Raw genomic sequence first — 21,247 nt, 5'->3', positions numbered from 1 at the left:
TTCGCTACACTCGCATTAACATCTGCTAACCATGTGTATGTGACAAATAAAATTTGATTTGATTTGATAATATGTAGATAACAGTAGATAATATGTAGATAACAGTAGATAATATGTAGATAACAGTAGATAATAGTAGATAATATGTAGATAATATGTAGATAATAGTAGATAATATGTAGATAACAGTAGATAATATGTAGATAACAGTAGATAATGTAGATAACAGTAGACAATATGTAGATAACAGTAGATAATATGTAGATAACAGTAGATAATATGTAGATAATATGTAGATAATATGTAGACAACAATAGATAATATGTAGATACTATGTAGATAATATGTAGATAATATGTAGATAACAGTAGATAATATGTAGATAATATGTAGATAATATGTAGATAATATGTAGATAACAGTAGATAATATGTAGATAATATGTAGATAACATGTAGATAACATGTAGATAATAGTAGATAACAGTAGACAATATGTAGATAACAGTAGACAATATGTAGATAACAGTAGATAATATGTAGATAACAGTAGACAATATGTAGATAACAGTAGACAATATGTAGATAACAGTAGATAATATGTAGATAATATGTAGATAATATGTAGACAACAATAGATAATATGTAGATAATATGTAGATAATATGTAGATAACAGTAGATAATATGTAGATAATATGTAGATAACAGTAGAAAATATGTAGATAATAGTAGATAATATGTAGATAACATGTAGATAATAGTAGATAATATGTAGATAATATGTAGATAACAGTAGATAATTTGTAGATAATATGTAGATAACAGTAGATAACAGTAGATAATATGTAGATAATATGTAGATAATATGTAGATAATATGTAGATAATATGTAGATAATATGTAGATAATATGTAGATAACAGTAGATAATTTGTAGATAATATGTAGATAACAGTAGATAACAGTAGATAATATGTAGATAATATGTAGATAATATGTAGATAATATGTAGATAATATGTAGATAATAGTAGATAATATGTAGATAATATGTAGATAATAGTAGATAATATGTAGATAATATGTAGATAACAGTAGATAATATGTAGATAACAGTAGATAACAGTAGATAATATATAGATAATATGTAGATAATATGTAGATAACAGTAGATAATATATAGATAATATGTAGATAATATGTAGATAACAGTAGATAATATGTAGATAATAGTAGATAATATGTAGATAATATGTAGATAACAGTAGATAATATGTAGATAATATGTAGACAACAATAGATAATATGTAGATAATATGTAGATAATATGTAGATAATGTGTAGATAATTTGTAGATAACAGTAGATAATATGTAGATAACAGTAGATCATATGTAGATAATATGTAGATAATATGTAGATAATATGTGGATAATATGTAGATAACAGTAGATCATATGTAGATAATATGTAGATACAGTAGATAATATGTAGATAATATGTAGATAATATGTAGATAACAGTAGATAATATGTAGATACAGTAGATAATATGTAGATCATATGTAGATAACAGTAGATCATATGTAGATAATATGTAGATAATATGTAGATAATATGTAGATAACAGTAGATAATATGTAGATAATATGTAGATAATATGTAGATACAGTAGATAATATGTAGATACAGTAGATCATATGTAGATAATATGTAGATAATATGTAGATAATATGTAGATAACAGTAGATAATATGTAGATAATATGTAGATAACAGTAGATAATATGTAGATAATATGTAGACAACAATAGATAATATGTAGATAATATGTAGATAATATGTAGATAATGTGTAGATAATTTGTAGATAACAGTAGATAATATGTAGATAACAGTAGATCATATGTAGATAATATGTGGATAATATGTAGATAACAGTAGATCATATGTAGATAATATGTAGATAATATGTAGATACAGTAGATAATATGTAGATAATATGTAGATAACAGTAGATAATATGTAGATACAGTAGATAATATGTAGATCATATGTAGATAACAGTAGATCATATGTAGATAATATGTAGATAATATGTAGATAATATGTAGATAATATGTAGATACAGTAGATAATATGTAGATACAGTAGATCATATGTAGATAATATGTAGATAATATGTAGATAATATGTAGATAACAGTAGATATGCTGATCATGTGTGGCTAATAGTAGATAATATGTAGATAACAGAAGATAATCTGGGGATCATATGTAGATAATATGTAGATAACAGTATGCAGAGAATAGAAGATAATATTTTTTTTACGTTACAGCCTTATTAAAAAATTGATTAAATAATTAAAAATCCTCATCAATCTATAAAGAAATACACCCTAATTGTCACGCCCTGGTCGAAGTATATTGTGTTTGTCTTCATTTATTTGGTCAGGCCGGGGTGTGACATGGGTTTATTGTGGTGTGTTTTGTCTTGGGGTTTTGGTAGGTATTGGGTGTGTGGGTAACAAAGTCTATGGCTGTCTGGAGTGGTTCTCAATCAGAGGCAGGTGTTTATCGTTGTCTCTGATTGGGAACCATATTTAGGCAGCTGTCACGCCTTGGTCTTAGTATTTTGTGTTTTCTTTAATTATTTGTTCAGGCCAGGGTGTGACATGGGTTTATTGTGTTGTCGTATTGGTTTTTTTTGTAGGCATTGGGATTGTGGCTGATTAGGGGTGTGTCTAGCATAGGCTTGGCTGCCTGAGGCGGTTCTCAATCAGAGTCAGGTGATTCTCGTTGTCTCTGATTGGGAACCATATTTAGGTAGCCTGGGTTTCACTGTGTATTTTGTGGGTGATTGTTCCTGTCTCTGTGTTAGTATTTCACCAGATAGGCTGTAATTGGTTTCGCGTTTCGTTTGTTGTTTTTGTTATTAAGTTATTTCATGTATCGTCTTTTCTTCAGTAAAGAACATGAGTAACCACCACGCTGCATTTTGGTCCGCTTCTCCTTCAACTGACGAACGCCGTTACAGAATCACCCACCACACCCGGACCGAGCGGCGTGGTAACAGGCAGCGACAACAGGAACAGCGAAAGGAGGAATGGACATGGGAGGACGTTATGGACAGCAGGAGTATAGAGTATACGACTTGGGAGGAAATAGACAGGTGGGCGGTCGACCCAGAGAGAGTGCCGGAGCCCGCCTGGGATTCGCTGGAGCAGTGCGAAGAGGGCTATAGGAGAATGGAGTCGAAGAGAAAGACACGGCGGCACAGAAAGAAACTCGAAAGTCACCCCCAAAAATGTATTGGGGGGGGCTCAGGGAGAGTGTGGCAGAGTCAGGGTTCAGACCTGAGCCAACTCCCCCTGTTAATCGTGAGGGGCAGCGATCAAAGGACTTCTGGACTTGGGAGGAGATATTGGACGGAAAAGGACCCTGGGCTCAGCCTGGAGAATATCGCCGCCCCAAGGAAGAACTGGAGGCGAAAAAGCGGAGAGGCGCTGGTATGAGGAGGCAGCACGGCGACGCGGATGGAAGCCTGAGAGTCAGCCCCAAAAATGTATTGGGTGAGGCTTACAGGGAGTATGGCTATGCCAAGTAGGAGACCTGCTCAAACTCAAACTGCTTACCGGGGGGCTAGAGAGACCGGGCAGGCACCGTGTTATGCTATGGAGCGCGCGGTGTTTCCAGTGCGGGTGCATAGCCCGGTGCGGTTCATACCAGCTCTTCGTATTGGCCGGGCTAGAGTGGGCATCAAGCCAGGTAAGGTTGGGCAGGCTCGGTGCTCAAGAGCTCCAGTGCGCCTGCACGGTCTGGTCTATCCAGAGCCACCTCCACACACCAGTCCGCCGGTGGCAGCTCCCCGCACCAGGCTTCCTGTGCGTGTCCTCGATCCAGTACCACCAGTTCCAGCACCACGCACCACGCACCAGGCCTTCAGTGCGCCTCCCCTGTTCAGCACAGGCAGAGCCATCCTTCTCTCTAGCGCTGTCGGAGTCTCCCGCCTGTTCAGCGCTTCCAGAGCCTTCCTCCTCTACAGCGCTGCTGGAGCCTCCCGCCTGTTCAGCGCAGCCAGAGCCTTCCTCCTCTCCTGCGCTGTCGGAGTCTCCCGCCTGTTCAGCGCTTCCAGAGCCTTCCTCCTCTACAGCGCTGCCAGAGCCTCCTGCCTGTTTGGAGCAGCCTGAGCTGCCAGACTGCATGGAGCAGCCAGAGCTGCCAGTCTGCATGGAGCAGCCAGAGCTGCCAGTCTGCAAGGAGCAGCCTCAGCTGTCAGTCTGCATGGAGCAGCCAGAGCTGCCAGTCTGCAAGGAGCTGCCAGTCTGCAAGGAGCTGCCAGAGCTGTCAGTCTACAGGGAGCAACCAGAGCCGCCAGTCAGCATGGAGCAGCCAGATCCGTCAGTCAGCCAGGATCCGCCAGTCAGCCAGACTCTTCCAGATCTGCCAGTCAGCCAGACTCTTCCAGATCTGACAGTTAGTCAGACTCTTCCAGATCTGACAGTCAGCCAGACTCTTCCAGATCTGACAGTTAGTCACTCTTCCAGATCTGCCAGTCAGCCAGACTTCCAGATCTGCCAGTCAGCCAGACTCTTCCAGATCCGCCAGTCAGCCAGACTCTTCCAGATCCGCCAGTCAGCCAGACACTTCCAGATCCGCCAGTTAGCCAGGATCTGCCAGAACCGCCAGCCAGCCAGGATCTGCCAGATCCAACTACCTGCCTGAGCTTCCTCTCAGTGCTGAGCTTCTTCTCAGTGCTGAGCTTCCTCTCAGTGCTGAGCTTCCTCTCAGTGCTGAGCTTCCTCTCAGTCCCGAGCTTCCCCTCAGTCCCGAGCTTCCCCTCAGTGCCGAGCTTCCCCTCAGTGCCGAGCTTCCCCTCACTGCCGAGCTGCCCCTCAGTCCCGAGCTGCCCCTCAGTCCCGAGCTGCCCATCAGTCCCGAGCTGCCCCTCAGTCCAGTTCTGGGTGAGGACTACTAGGCCATGGTTGGCGGCGAGGGTAGACTATCCTAGGACGCGAGGAGGAGGGACTAAGACATTGTTTTGATGTGCGTCCGGGAGTCCGCACCTTAGGGGGGGGTTCTGTCACGCCCTGGTCGAAGTATATTGTGTTTGTCTTTATTTATATGGTCAGGCCGGGGTGTGACATGGGTTTATTGTGGTGTGTTTTGTCTTGGGGTTTTGTTAGGTATTGGGTGTGTGGCTTAGTGGGGGTATCTAGCAAAGTCTATGGCTGTCTGGAGTGGTTCTCAATCAGAGGCAGGTGTTTATCGTTGTCTCTGATTGGGAACCATATTTAGGCAGCCATATTCTTTGAGTGTTTTGTGGGTGATTGTTCCTGTCTTTGTGTTTAGATAGGGCTGTTTCGGTTTTCACATTTCATTATTTTGTAGTTTCTTCATGTATAGTTTTTTCCTTCATTAAAATATCATGAATCATCATCACGCTGCATTTTGGTCCGACTCTCCTTCTCCACAAGAAAGCCGTTACAATAATGACAAAGCAAAAACAGGTTTTAGAAATGTTTGCAAATTGATTCCAAATTTAAAAATTAACAGAAATACCTTATTTACATAAGTATTCAGACCATTTGATTTGAGACTTGAAATTGAGCTCAAGGGCATCCTGTTTCCATTTATGTGGTGTGGGGGCTGTGCTTTGGCAAAGTGTGTGGGGTTATATCCTTCCTGTTTGGCCCTGTCCGGGGGTGTCATCGGATGGGGCCACAGTGTCTCCTGACCCGTCCTGTCTCAGCCTCCAGTATTTATGCTGCAGTAGCTTATGTGTCGGGGGGCTAGGGTCAGTTTGTTATATCTGGAGTACTTCTCCTGTCTTATCCGGTGTCCTGTGTGAATTTAAGTATGCTCTATCTAATTCTCTCTTTCTCTCTTTCTTTCTCGGAGGACCTGAGCCCTAGGACCATGCCTCAGGACTACCTGGCATGATGACTCCTTGCTGTCCCCAGTCCACCTGGCCGTGCTGCTACTCCAGTTTCAACTGTTCTGCCTGCAGCTATGGAACCCTGACCTGTCCCAGACCTGCTATTTTCAACTCTCTAGAGACTGCAGGAGCGGTAGAGATACTCCTAATGATCGGCTATGAAAAGCCAACTGACATTTACTCCTGAGGTGCTGACTTGCTACACCCTCAACAACTACTGTGATTATTATTATTTGACCATGCTGGTCATCTATGAACATTTGAACATCTTGGCCATGTTCTGTTATAATCTCCACCCGGCACAGCCAGAAGAGGACTGGCCACCCCTCATAGCCTGGTACCTCTCTAGGTTTCTTCCTAGGTTCCTGCCTTTCTAGGGAGTTTTTACTAACCACCGTGCTTCTACACCTACATTGCTTGCTGTTTGGGGTTTTAGGCTGGGTTTCTGTACAGCACTTTGAGATATCAGCTGATGTACGAAGGGCTATATAAATACATTTGATTTATCATCCTTGAGACGTTTCTACAACTTTTGAAGTCCACCAGTGGTAATTTCAATTGATTGGACATGATTTGGAAAGGAACAGACAGACCTGTCTATATAAGGTCTCACAGCTGGCAACCTGGCCAAACTGAACAATCGGGGGAGGTGACCAAGAACCTCATTGGACTCTATGTAAACTGGAAACCACCTATACTGATGCTGCATTTCTTATAGCTGGGGATTTTAACAAGGCTAATCTGAAAACAAGGCCCCCTAAATTTTATCAGCATATTGATGCGCTACCCGGGCTGAAAAAACCCTGGATCGTTGCTACTCTAACTCCAGCGATGCATACAAAGCCCTCCCTCGCCCCCCTTTCTGCAAATCTGACCACCACTCCATTTTGTTGCATCCAGCCTAGACATAAAATAAAACAGGAAACTACAGTGTTCAGGTCTGTTCAACGCTGGTCAGACCAATCTGATTCCACGCTTCAAGATTGCTTCGATCACGTGGACTGGTGACGATAACAACACCCACCCGTAGCACGCGCTCCAGCAGGTATATCTCACTGATAATCCCCAAGCCCCAACACCTCATTCGGCAGCCTTTCCTTCCAGTTCTCTGCTGCCTGTGACTGGAACAAAATGCAAACATCGCTAAAGTTGGAGACTTTGATTTCCCTCACCAACTTTAATCATCAGCTATCTGAGCAGCTAACCGATCGCTGCAGCTGTACATAGTCCATCTGTAAATAGCCCACCCAATTTACCTACCTCATCCCCATACTGTTTTTATTTATTTACTTTTCTGCTCTTTTGCACACCAGTATATCTACCTGCACATGATCATCTGTTCATTTATCACTCCAGTGTTAATCTGCTAAATTGTCATTATTAGCTCCTATGGCCTATTTATTGCCTACCTCCTCATGCCTTTTGCACAATGTATATAGACTCTCTTTTTTTTCTACTGTGTTATTGACTTGTTAATTGTTTACTCCATGTGTAACTCTGTGTTGTCTGTTCACACTTCTATGCTTTATCTTGGCCAGGCCGCAGTTGCAAATGAGAACTTGATCTCAACTAGCCTACCTGGTTAAATAAAGGTGTTCTCAACTAGCCTACCTGGTTAAATAAAGGTGCACGCCGACAATAAAAACCTTCCCCTACCAGAAAACGTGGATTGATGGCAGCATTCGCTCAAAACTGAAGGCACAAACCACTGCTTTTAATCAGGGCAAGGCGACCGGAAACATGACTGAATACAAACATTGTAGCTATTCCCTCCGCAAGGCAAACAAACAAGGTAAGCATCAGTATGGAGACAAAGTAGAGTCGCAATTCAACGGCTCAGACAAGAGAGGTATGTGGCAGTGTCTACAGTCAATAACGGACTACAAAAAAAAAGAAAACCAGCCCCGTCGAGGACCCCGATGTCTTGCTCCCTGACAAACTAAACAAATTACTTGCTTTGAGGACGATACAGTGCCACCGACATGGCCCGCGACCAAAACCTGCAGACTCTCCTTCACTGCAGCCAACGTGAGTAAAACATTTAAACGTGTTAACCCTCGCAAGGCTGCCGGCCCAGATGGCATCCCTATCCGCGTCCTCAGAGCATGCGCAGATCAGCTGGCTGGTGTGTTTACGGACATATTCAATCAATCCCTATCCCAGTCTGCTGTTCCCACATGCTTCAAGAGGGCCACCATTGTTCCTGTTCCCAAAAAAGCTAAGGTAACTGAACTAAATGACTATCATGAAGTGTTTTGAGAGACTAGTCAAGGATCATATCACCTCCACCCTACCTGACACCCTAGACCCACTCCAATTTTCATAACGCCCCAATAGGTCCACAGATGCCGTAATCGCAATCACACTGCACACTGCCCTAACCCATCTGGACAAGAGGAATACCTATGTAAGATTGCTGTTCATCGACTACAGCTCAGCATTTAACACCATAGCACCCTCCAAACTCGCCATTAAGCACGAGACCCTGGGTCTCGACACCGCCCTGTGCAACTGGGTCTTGGACTTTCTGACGGGCCGCTCCCACCCCATCTCCACCCCGCTGATCCTCAACACTGGGGCCCCACAAGAGTGCGTTCTCAGCCCTCTCCTGTACTCCCTGTTCACCCATGACTGCATGGCCATGCACGCCTTCAACTCAATCATCAAGTTTGCAGACGACACTACAGTGGTAGACTTGATTACCAACAACGACGAGACTGCCTACAGGGAGGAGGTGAGGGCCCTCGGAGTGTGGTGTCAGGAAAATATCCTCACACTCAACATCAACAAAACAAAGGAGATGATCGTGGACTTCAGGAAACAGCAGAGGGAGCACCCCCCTATCCACATCGACGGGACAGTAGTGGAGACGGTGGAAAGTTTTAAGTTCCTCGTCGTACACATCACGGACAAACTAAATTGGTCAACCCACACAGACAGCATCCTGAAGAAGGCGCACCAACGCCTCTTCAACCTCAGGAGGATGAAGAAATTTGGCTTGTCACCAAAAGCACTCACAAACTTCTACAGATGCACAATCGAGAGCATCCTGTCGGGCTGTATCACTGCAGCAAGCCCACAACAGCAAGGCTTGCCAGAGGGTAGTGAGGTCTGCACAACACATCACCGGGGGCAAACTACCTGCCCTGCAGGACACCTACACCACCCGATGTGACAGGAAGGACATAAAGATCATCAAGGACAACAACCACCGAGCCACTGTCTGTTCACCCCGCTATCATCCAGAAGGCGAGGTCAGTACAGGTGCATCAAAGCTGGGACCGAGAGACTGAAAAACAGCTTCTATCTCAATGCCATCAGACTGTTAGACAGCCATCACTAACATTGAGTGGCTGCTGCCAACATACTGACTCAAATCTCTAGCCACTTGAATAATTAAAAATTGTAATGTAATAAATGTATCACTAGTCACTTTAAACAATGCCACTTTAAATAATGTTATATAATGTTTATATTACATTACTCATCTCATATGTATATACTGTACTCTATACCATCTACTGCATCTTGCCTATGCCGTTCGGCCACCACTCATCCATTTATTTATAGTTCCTAGTTCAATAAAGGTTAATTAAATAAAATGTAAAAATGACAGCATCATGCTGTGGGGATGTTTTTCAGGGACTGGGAGAATAGTCGGGATCAAGGGAAAGATGAACAGAGCAAAGTACCGAGAGATCCTTGATGAAAACCTGCTCCAGAGCGCTCATGACCTCAGACTGGGGTGAAGGTTCACCTTCCAACATGACAACGACCCTAAGGACACAGCCAAGATAACGCAGGAGTGGCTTCAGGACAAGTCTCAATGTCCTTGAGTGGCCCAGCCAGAGCCTGGACTTGAACCTGATCGAAATATCTCTGGAGAGAACTGAAAATAGCTGTGCAGTGACGCTTCCCATCCAACCTGACAGAGAGGATCTGCAGAGAAGAATGGGAGAAACTCCCCAAATACAGGTGTTCCAAGCTTGTAGCATCATACCCAAAAAGACTTGAGGCTGTAATCGCTGCCAAAGGTGCTTCAACAAGCTACTGAGTAAAGGGTCTGAATACTTACGTAAATGTAATATTTCCATTGTTTATTTTTCATACACTTGCAAAACGTTTGTCATTATGGGGTATTGTGTGTAGATTGATGAGTGAAAAAAATATTTAATCTGTTTAAGAATAAGGCTGTAATGTGGAAAAGTGAAGGGGTCTGAATACTCTGAATGCATTGTAATAGTAAATAATATGTAGATAAAATGTATAACATACTAGATCATGTGTATAATACGTCGATAATAGAAGAGACAGAGATATTAGATAGTGGTAGTAGATAACATGAAGATATTATATTATTATTATTATAGACAGATATTAGACTAATAGTAGATAATGGTAGATACTAGTAGATAATAGTAGACAGAGATATTAGACTAATAGTAAATAATAGTAGATACTAGTAGATAATAGTAGACAGAGATATTAGACTAATAGTAGATAATAGTAGACAATAGACTAATAGTAGATAATAGTAGATAATAGACTAACAGTAGATAATAGTAGATAATAGACTAATAGTAGATAATAGTAGATAATAGACTAATAGTAGATAATAGTAGATAATAGTAGACAGAGATATTAGACTAATAGTAGATAATAGTAGATACTAGTAGATACTAGTAGATAATAGTAGACAGAGATATTAGACTAATAGTAGATAATAGTAGATACTAGTAGATACTAGTAGATAATAGTAGACAGAGATATTAGACTAATAGTAGATAATAGTAGATAATAGTAGAGACATTAGATAGTAATAGTAGATAATAGTAGATAACAGTAGATAACAGTAGATAATAGTAGATAATAGTAGATAATAGTAGATAATAGTAGATAAGTAGATAACAGTAGATAATAGTAGATAACAGTAGATAATAGTAGATAATAGTAGATAATAGTAGATAACAGTAGATAACAGTAGATAATAGTAGATAATAGACTAATAGTAGATAATAGTAGATAATAGTAGACAGAGATATTAGACTAATAGTAGATAATAGTAGATAATAGTAGATAATAGACTAATAGTAGATAATAGTAGATAATAGACTAATAGTAGATAATAGTAGATAATAGTAGATAATAGACTAATAGTAGATAATAGTAGATAATAGTAGATAATAGACTAATAGTAGATAATAGTAGATAATAGTAGATAATAGTAGATAACAGTAGATAATATGTAGATAATAGACTAATAGTAGATAATAGTAGATAATAGACTAATAGTAGATAACAGTAGATAATAGTAGATAATAGACTAATAGTAGATAATAGTAGATAATAGTAGACAGAGATATTAGACTAATAGTAGATAATAGTAGATAATAGTAGATAATAGACTAATAGTAGATAATAGTAGATAACAGTAGATAACAGTAGATAATAGACTAATAGTAGATAATAGTAGATAATAGTAGACAGAGATATTAGACTAATAGTAGATAATAGTAGATAATAGTAGATAATAGACTAATAGTAGATAATAGTAGATAATAGACTAATAGTAGATAATAGTAGATAGACTAATAGTAGATAATAGTAGATAATAGTAGACAGAGATATTAGACTAATAGTAGATAATAGTAGATACTAGTAGATACTAGTAGATAATAGTAGACAGAGATATTAGACTAATAGTAGATAATAGTAGATAATAGTAGATACTAGTAGATACTAGTAGATAATAGTAGACAGAGATATTAGACTAATAGTAGATAATAGTAGATAATAGTAGATACTAGTAGATAATAGTAGAGACATTAGATAGTAATAGTAGATAATAGTAGATAACAGTAGATAACAGTAGATAATAGTAGATAACAGTAGATAACAGTAGATAATAGTAGATAATAGACTAATAGTAGATAATAGTAGACAGAGATATTAGACTAATAGTAGATAATAGTAGAGACATTAGATAGTAATAGTAGATAATAGTAGATAATAGTAGATAACAGTAGATAATAGTAGATAATAGTAGATAATAGTAGAGACATTAGATAGTAATAGTAGATAATAGTAGATAACAGTAGATAATAGTAGATAATAGTAGATAACAGTAGATAACAGTAGATAATAGTAGATAATAGACTAATAGTAGATAATAGTAGATAATAGTAGACAGAGATATTAGACTAATAGTAGATAATAGTAGATACTAGTAGATAATAGTAGAGACAGAGGTATTAGACAGTAAGAGTTCTTAACAGTAGATACTAGTAGATATGTAGATAATAGTAGAGACATTAGATAGTAATAGTAGATATGTAGATAATAGTAGAGACATTAGATAGTAATAGTAGATATGTAGATAATAGTATATAATAGTAGAGACTGATTTTAGACTGATTTTACTGATTTTAGACAGTAATAGTAGATACCAGTAGATAATAGTAGATACTAGTAGATATGTAGATAATAGTAGATAATAGTAGAGACAGCTATTAGACAGTAATAGTAGATAATAGTAGATATGTAGATAATAGTAGATATTAGTAGAGACAGCTATTAGACAGTAATAGTAGATACCAGTAGATAATAGTAGATACTAGTAGATATGTAGATAATAAGAGAGACAAAGCTATTAGACAGTAATAGTAGATAATAATAGATACTAGTAGATATGTAGATAATAGTTGGTACTAGTAGAGACAGCTGTTAGACAGTAATAGTAGATAATGGTAGATAATATTAGATACTAGTAGATATGTAGATAATAGTAGATACTAGTAGATATGTAGATAATAGGAGAGACAAAGCTATTAGACAGTAATAGTAGATAATGGTAGATAATATTAGATACTAGTAGATATGTAGATAATAGTAGATACTAGTAGATATGTAGATAATAGGAGAGACAAAGCTATTAGACAGTAATAGTAGATAATAATAGATACTAGTAGATATGTAGATAATAGTAGATACTAGTAGATATGTAGATAACAGCAGATACTAGTAGATATGTAGATAATAGTAGATAATATGTAGAAACAGAACTATTAGACAGTAATAGTAGATAATGGTAGATAATATTAGATACTAGTAGATATGTAGATAATAGTAGATACTAGTAGATATGTAGATAATAGTAGAAACAGAGCTATTAGACAGTAATAGTAGATAACAGACCTGTTGACAGGAAACAATGAGTCCACCAGGTTTCCTTCTATCTTTGCCAGACTGTGTTTAGGAACCAGGAGGGACTCCACGTTACCTTCCACTCTATACCGACTGAAACGCACACACACGCACACACACAAACACAATAGCAGAATAACTTTGTGCAACATGTCATCATGTCAGAATCTGCTACAGGCCTGCACCAATCAACATGTAGGAGTCTGCTACAGGCCTGCACCAATCAACATGTAGGAGTCTGCTACAGGCCTGCACCAATCAACATGTCATCATGTCGGAGTCTGCTACAGGCCTGCACCAATCATCATGTCATCATGTCGGAGTCTGCTACAGGCCTGCACCAATCAACATGTAGGAGTCTGCTACAGGCCTGCACCAATCAACATGTCATCATGTCGGAGTCTGCTACAGGCCTGCACCAATCAACATGTAGGAGTCTGCTACAGGCCTGCACCAATCAACATGTAGGAGTCTGCTACAGGCCTGCACCAATCAACATGTAGGAGTCTGCTACAGGCCTGCACCAATCAACATGTAGGAGTCTGCTACAGGCCTGCACCAATCAACATGTAGGAGTCTGCTACAGGCCTGCACCAATCAACATATAGGAGTCTGCTACAGGCCTGCACCAATCAACATGTAGGAGTCTGCTACAGGCCTGCACCAATCAACATGTAGGAGTCTGCTACAGGCCTGCACCAATCAACATATAGGAGTCTGCTACAGGCCTGCACCAATCAACATGTAGGAGTCTGCTACAGGCCTGCACCAATCAACATATAGGAGTCTGCTACAGGCCTGCACCAATCAACATATAGGAGTCTGCTACAGGCCTGCACCAATCAACATGTAGGAGTCTGCTACAGGCCTGCACCAATCAACATGTAGGAGTCTGCTACAGGCCTGCACCAATCAACATGTAGGAGTCTGCTACAGGCCTGCACCAATCAACATATAGGAGTCTGCTACAGGCCTGCACCAATCAACATGTAGGAGTCTGCTACAGGCCTGCACCAATCAACATGTAGGAGTCTGCTACAGGCCTGCACCAATCAACATGTAGGAGTCTGCTACAGGCCTGCACCAATCAACATGTAGGAGTCTGCTACAGGCCTGCACCAATCAACATGTCACCATGTAGGAGTCTGCTACAGGCCTGCACCAATCAACATGTAGGAGTCTGCTACAGACCTGCACCAATCAACATGTAGGAGTCTGCTACAGGCCTGCACCAATCAACATGTAGGAGTCTGCTCCAGACCTGCACCAATCAACATGTCACCATGTAGGAGTCTGCTACAGGTCTGCACCAATCAACATGTAGGAGTCTGCTACAGGCCTGCACCAATCAACATATAGGAGTCTGCTACAGGCCTGCACCAATCAACATGTAGGAGTCTGCTACAGGCCTGCACCAATCAACATATAGGAGTCTGCTACAGGCCTGCACCAATCAACATGTAGGAGTCTGCTACAGGCCTGCACCAATCAACATATAGGAGTCTGCTACAGGCCTGCACCAATCAACATGTAGGAGTCTGCTACAGGCCTGCACCAATCAACATGTAGGAGTCTGCTACAGGCCTGCACCAATCAACATGTAGGAGTCTGCTACAGGCCTGCACCAATCAACATGTAGGAGTCTGCTACAGGCCTGCACCAATCAACATGTCACCATGTAGGAGTCTGCTACAGGCCTGCACCAATCAACATGTAGGAGTCTGCTACAGACCTGCACCAATCAACATGTAGGAGTCTGCTACAGGCCTGCACCAATCAACATGTCACCATGTAGGAGTCTGCTACAGGCCTGCACCAATCAACATGTAGGAGTCTGCTACAGACCTGCACCAATCAACATGTAGGAGTCTGCTACAGGCCTGCACCAATCAACATGTAGGAGTCTGCTCCAGACCTGCACCAATCAACATGTCACCATGTAGGAGTCTGCTACAGGTCTGCACCAATCAACATGTAGGAGTCTGCTACAGGCCTGCACCAATCAACATGTAGGAGTCTGCTCCAGACCTGCACCAATCAACATGTAGGAGTCTGCTACAGGCCTGCACCAATCAACATGTAGGAGTCTGCTACAGGTCTGCACCAATCAACATGTAGGAGTCTGCTACAGGCCTGCACCAATCAACATGCTGTGGCCTTCATGCCATGTGGCTTCTTTTTCTGAATAAAAAAATATAACATTGAGCTCTGTATTTTTAGGTGTGTCTGTTACCTGAAGCTGGCCCCCAGCAGGACAGACACCAGTACGGGGGCGGAGGCGAAGAAGACTGGGTGGCTCGCCACGAACCGACCCAGAGCCTGGAAAGAGCTCCTCAGGCCTGCCTGCAACACCTGAATCACACACACACACATAGATACACACACAAACACATCAACATCCTTTCTCTCTCTCACACACACACAATCATCCTTCTCTCTCTCACAAACACACCTGGCGCAGCATCCTCCTAGCGCGCTCTGGACACAACGTCTTGAGCCTCTCCCACCAGCGAGAGGAAACAGCGGGCACGCCGACCATCAGGTGCACACAGCATCGGGTCCACAGGCACTACTGTCCCAGTGTTCTCCGGTAGACAGACAGAAAGACAGACAGAAAGACAGACAGGAAGACAGCCTAGTTGTCCCTGGTCAGACAGCTTCTTTTCAGGGCTTCACTCATCAGAGCCCCTGGCGGCAGACTGTAGCTCCAACAGATAAATAACCTGCAGATCTCTGTCTTTCTCTTGCTCTCTGTCTCTCGCTATATATGTATATATATATTCCCCCTCTATTTCTCTCTTCCCCCAACTTGCTCTCTTTCCCCCCACTTCCTCTCTTTCCCCCAAATCTCTGTCTTTACTCCCTCAACTCTCCCTCTCTCTACAGGTTGGGTGCAGCAGACAGTAGACACGGTAGCCTAGAGAGCAGCAGATGCCGGGAGATAATGGCACTTCTATAGAGACAGCTCCATCGATAGACGACAGAACTCGAACTAACCTACATGGGTAAATGAAGGCAACAGAGACCCAGTGAAAGCAGCCAAGAGAAGCGATAGCCTATCCTTAAAGCAGCTAGATGGTGACGTTATCATCCAGAGTGGGCGCAGTGGACCCCTCATATCTCCCGCCTCATCCACCCTTCTCTGGGTGTAGCCAAGATAGATAAAATCGCTAGTTTAGCACGGTAACTCGGTAATCCAGTAGCACTGGCCCAGGGAGTGCAGGCTCGGTAAAACTAGGTGAAAAAAAGATTTCCCGGTGTGTGTAGGTGATGTTATCCGGTTAGGAAGGGCTGCAGCGGTAAAGGCTTTGTCATCGCCTCCTCACGCGCTACTGCCCCATTATCACCCCGGTGGCTCCACGCCACTCTCTCTTCCACTGGCCGCTCCTCTCCGTTGTCTTCACGCTCTAACAAACTGACATTACTAATTACCGGCTGGCTGGCAAACAGTGATTCCGTTACTGATGCACCTCTTCCCGCGCCCCGCCTCGCTGGTAATGCAGAGACTCAAACTCCGAATATCAGTTTTTTCAGGCAGTCACTGGGAGCGCCAGCCTCTTTCTCTGTAACTGTTATCAGTTACCAGCTAAAATATTACAATCAGATTACAGATACTTTTCAAAAATAATTACTTATACTTTTACATTCACATCCATATTTGTGAGAAAAAAATCTGACATTCAATAAATCATTGAAAAAAAGTCACACGTTTAAATTTAAATTGGTTAAATTTGTTCCACCTGAGGGAGAACACAAGTCAGAGTCTAATATGATGACACACAAAATGCATTTGATGGATCCTTTTGTCTTCTTCTAATGCCTCTCAAGGGGAAAGTAATCCAGAAGTAACTGAATGTAATCAGATTGTGTTCTCCCTCTCTCACTCTCATCACTCTGTTTGGTTCTGACCCTTGTGATATTTAGCTCCAATCTCACTGGTCACTCTGAGTGCCGCTGTACTGTATGTTTACTGTTGGAATGTATTTAGCTGTTTCCATAGCGACCAGACAGACCACTTCTTCTTTGACAAGCTCTGGTTCCCATGGTGATGGCTCCTGGTGCTATGGTGACACACACAGAGCGAAGAGAGAGAGCGAAGAGAGAGAAAAGAGAGAGCAGAAAGAGAAGAGAGAGCAGAGAGAGCAAAGAGAGAGAGCAGAGAGAGAGCACAGAGAGAGAGCAGAGAGAGAGAGAAGAGAGAGAGCACAGAGAGAGAGCAGAGAGACCAGAGAGAGAGCACAGAGAGAGAGCAGAGAGAGCGAAGAGAGACCAGAGAGAGAGCACAGAGAGAGAGCAGAGAGAGCAGAGAGAGCGAAGAGAGCAGAGAGAGAGAAGAGAGAGAGAGCAGAGAGAGAGCACAGAGAGAGAGCAGAGAGAGAGAAGAGAGAGAGAGCAGAGAGAGAGCACAGAGAGAGAGCAGAGAGAGAGAGCACAGAGAGAGAGAAGAGAGAGAGAGCAGAGAGAGCGAAGAGAGAGCAGAGAGAGAGAAGGAAGAGAGAGCAGAGAGAGAGAAGAGAGAGAGAGCAGAGAGAGAGACTGACACAATTAGACCCAAACAAATCATGACTTGACACATTGGAAAGGAATAACAACAAAAAAAACAGAACAAACTAGAATGCAATTTGGCCCTAAACCAGTGGTTCTTAACCTGGGTTCGATCGAACCCCAGGGGTTCGGTGAGTCAGTCTCAGGGGTTCGGCGGAGGTCAAGACAAACATCCGATTCATATGATTCGTGATGACCCGCTCCGCTTGGCCATCATTGGCTGCAGGTGATCACGCTACATCACTTGGCCTATCTGTGCTGCAGGGAATTTGGCGCGCTCAGTTTGTGACTGTGGTGATGGTATGTCTTGTGATTTCTTTCTTAATATTTTAATCCCTTCATACTTACTATGTCGAGCAAAAAAAGAAAGTGGTCGGACGAATATGTACAATATGGATTTACATGTATAACCGAGCGTGATGGGAGTCAATGTCCTAACTGCATGATTTGCAATGCCAAGTTGAGCAATTCTAGTCTAGCACCGGCAAAACTAAGAGAACACTTCCTTAAGCTGCATGGAGATGGAAAATACAAGAACACAACACTCGCTGAATTCAAGGTGAAGAGAGCCAGATTCGATGAAAAGGCTACTCTGCCTGTTCTCGGCTTTGTACCCATCAACAAACCGATCCTCACAGCATCGTACGAAGTTGCTTACCTGATCGCAAAGCAGGGCAAACCACACACCATTGGTGAAACACTCATAAAACCAGCTGTGTTGAAGATGGCGAATATCATGCTGGGAAAAGAGGCCGAAGTTAAGTTATCCCAAATTTCTCTTTCAAATGACACCATCAGCGACAGAATAGAGGACATGAGCAAAGACATCTTGGCTCAAGTAGTTGCAGATCTGATTTCAAGCCCGGCAAAATTCAGCCTTCAACTCGACGAGACCACAGACGTTTCCAATCTAAGCCAGCTTGCTGTATTCGTGCGCTACGTGAAAGACGACGTGATAAAGGAAGAATTTTTATTTTGTAAGCCTCTTACAACAACAACTAAGGCAGCCGATGTGAAGAAACTTGTGGATGACTTCTTCAAAGACAACAGTCTTTCGTGGGATATGGTTTCTGCAGTTTGTTCGGATGGAGCTCCAGTCATGCTGGGAAGAAAGTCTGGTTTTGGTGCGCTAGTGAAAGCCGATGCACCACACATCATTGTTACGCATTGTATTCTGCACAGGCATGCGTTGGCAACAAAAACCTTGCCTCCAAAACTGGCAGAAGTATTAAAAATTGTAGTGGAATGCGTGAACTATGTGCGAACTAGTGCTCTGCGGCATCGCATCTTCAGTGAGCTGTGTAAAGAAATGGGCTCTGAATTCGAGGTACTTCTGTACCATTCTAACGTTAGGTGTTTATCCCGGGGACAGGTGCTGAATCGTGTTTTTGCCGTGCGTGTGGAATTAGCCCTGTTTTTGCAAGAGCACCAACATTGTCATGCAGATTGCTTCAAAAATTCTGAGTTCATTCTCATTTTAGCGTACATGGCCGATATCTTCGCAGCTCTCAATCATCTCAATCAAAAGATGCAGGGCGGTGGAGTCAACATCATCGAAGCGGAGGAAAACCTGAAGGCTTTTCAAAAAAGCTACCGTTATGGAAACGACGAACAGAGAACAATAACTTTGCAAACTTTCCCCTGCTGGACGACTGTGTAAGTAAGATCGAAGATGTATCTGGAATCAGAGACATTTCTGTACCCGCTGAACTGAAGCAAGCAATAGCCACGCACTTAGATGAGCTTGCAAAGTCTTTCGACGGATACTTCCCTACAAGAGAGTCATATCCAGCATGGGTGAGACAGCCGTTCACGTTTAGTGTTGAGACAACAGATGTCAATGATGAATACCTCGATGAAATCATTGAAATTCAGCAGAGCCAGGTTCAACAGCAACTCTTCAGAACAACAACGCTTTCAACGTTTTGGTGTCAACAAATGGTAACGTACCCTGTTATTGCTAAGAAAGCTCTGGAGATTTTCATACCGTTTGTTACAACATATCTTTGCGAGCAATCCTTTTTGAGGATGCTGGACATAAAAACGAAGAAAAGGAACAGACTTTGTTGCGAAAATGACATGAGAGTGGCACTTGCCAAGGTGAAGCCGCGCATTTCTGAACTGGTCTCTGAAAGGCAACAGCAGAAGTCACACTGATTTGCAGTAAATATTCATTATTATGTTTTTGTTTTTGTTTTTGTGAAAATGATAATCTGTGTGAAAATGTTTTGATGATTTTGTTCTTTGAAAACAGTGATGTTGATGCACGGTTCATTTTGTGCACCAGTCAAATATATACCTATGTTTTGAATTAGATTTTTTTTTTTCAATTAAGAAGGGTTCGGTGAATGCGCATATGAAACTGTTGGGGTTCAGTACCTCCAACAAGGTTAAGAACCACTGCCCTAAAAAGAGAGTACCTGCCCACTGTGACTGACCCAAACTTAAGGGAAGCTTTGACTTTGTACAGACTTAGTGAGCCTTGCTATTGAGAAAGGCCACCGTAGGAAGACCTGGCTCTCAAGAGAAGACAGGCTATGTGCACACTGCACACAAAATGAGGTGGAAACTGAGCTGCACTTCCTAACCTCCTGCCAAATGTATGACCGACCATATGTGACCCAGAAAACTAGGTGTATGTCGCAAGTTACGACTTCACAGGAGAGCCGTTTGAACGTAAAAAAAATATGTTTTTTATCAAATGTTTTTTGGCAGAAATGCCTTCTCGAACAAGTGAATTTTCATGTGCCTTAATAACAAACTTGTATGCCGTCTGTAAATATGAATACAATTGTTAAATTACGAGCCTTGTTGGTTAAGCCACAGAAAAAGTAGCCAAAACTAGCCATGATTGGCTGAGATAATGAGTGGGCAGGACATGCCGAGAGAGGAGTTGATTAGTCTACCATATTGAAAGCTTCTGTCTATTTGATCTCTGTGTTTGTAATCCTGTCGACCATTTTTTTTAATGTTTTGTGTCGTGGAGCTGCATCCTCCGCTTTCTGGAGGATCAAGTTTTGAAATCAGTGTAATTAGAGTATGATAGCTAAAGAGATGGAGAAATCACCTGTCTCTGGATTACATCTTCAAACTAAGGGCAACCGTGGTATGGCATCCCTGACAGGGAGACGTGTCCATCATGTATGATGATGTATACAGGTAAAATAGCTACATTTTCAGATATTACATGTATCTACATTTTGAAAGAAAGTGGTTTCATTTCAAGCTAAAATGTACTGTTAGCTAACTAGCTACGATTAGCTGGCTGGCTCCCTAGCTGACGTTATGATTTGTTTCCCAGAGCCGTTTGCTGTCCTAGTTAGAGCCTAATGTTAGCTAGCTAGCTACGATTAGCTGGCTGGCTCCCTAGCTAACGCTATGATTTGTTTCCCAGAGCCGTTTGCTGTCCTAGTTAGAGCCTAATGTTAGCTAGCTAACATTGAACCTGGTTGGTTAGCTCCCAGCATTGTTAGGCATTGTTGGCACTTTGTTAATTGTTGCTACTTTGTTCACTGCTGGCACTTTGTTCATTGTTGTTTAACTAGCTAACGTTAGTTGGCTGGCTCA

General features: G+C 41.8%; 1 protein-coding gene across 1 annotated transcript in view; it reads right to left on the bottom strand.

Moving 5' to 3' along the window:
• The window catches only part of ptchd1 (patched domain containing 1), a 90,695-nt gene extending 74,777 nt beyond the window's left edge, over nt 1-15,918 (bottom strand). The window contains exons 1-3 of the mRNA XM_046355386.1: nt 15,588-15,918; nt 15,369-15,487; nt 13,127-13,228 (exon numbers count right to left, since the gene is read on the bottom strand). Coding sequence (XP_046211342.1) covers nt 13,127-13,228; nt 15,369-15,487; nt 15,588-15,674 — 308 coding nt within the window. The 5' untranslated portion in view covers nt 15,675-15,918. The remainder of the gene's footprint in view (nt 1-13,126; nt 13,229-15,368; nt 15,488-15,587) is intronic.
• Between the last annotated feature and the right edge of the window lie 5,329 nt (nt 15,919-21,247).

This window comes from Oncorhynchus gorbuscha, linkage group LG07, assembly GCF_021184085.1.
Source record: "Oncorhynchus gorbuscha isolate QuinsamMale2020 ecotype Even-year linkage group LG07, OgorEven_v1.0, whole genome shotgun sequence".
In the NCBI taxonomy this organism is placed as follows: Eukaryota; Metazoa; Chordata; class Actinopteri; order Salmoniformes; family Salmonidae; genus Oncorhynchus; species Oncorhynchus gorbuscha.
Note: the sequence above shows the minus strand (reverse complement) of the source record. Positions and strands in the feature narration are given on the sequence as shown.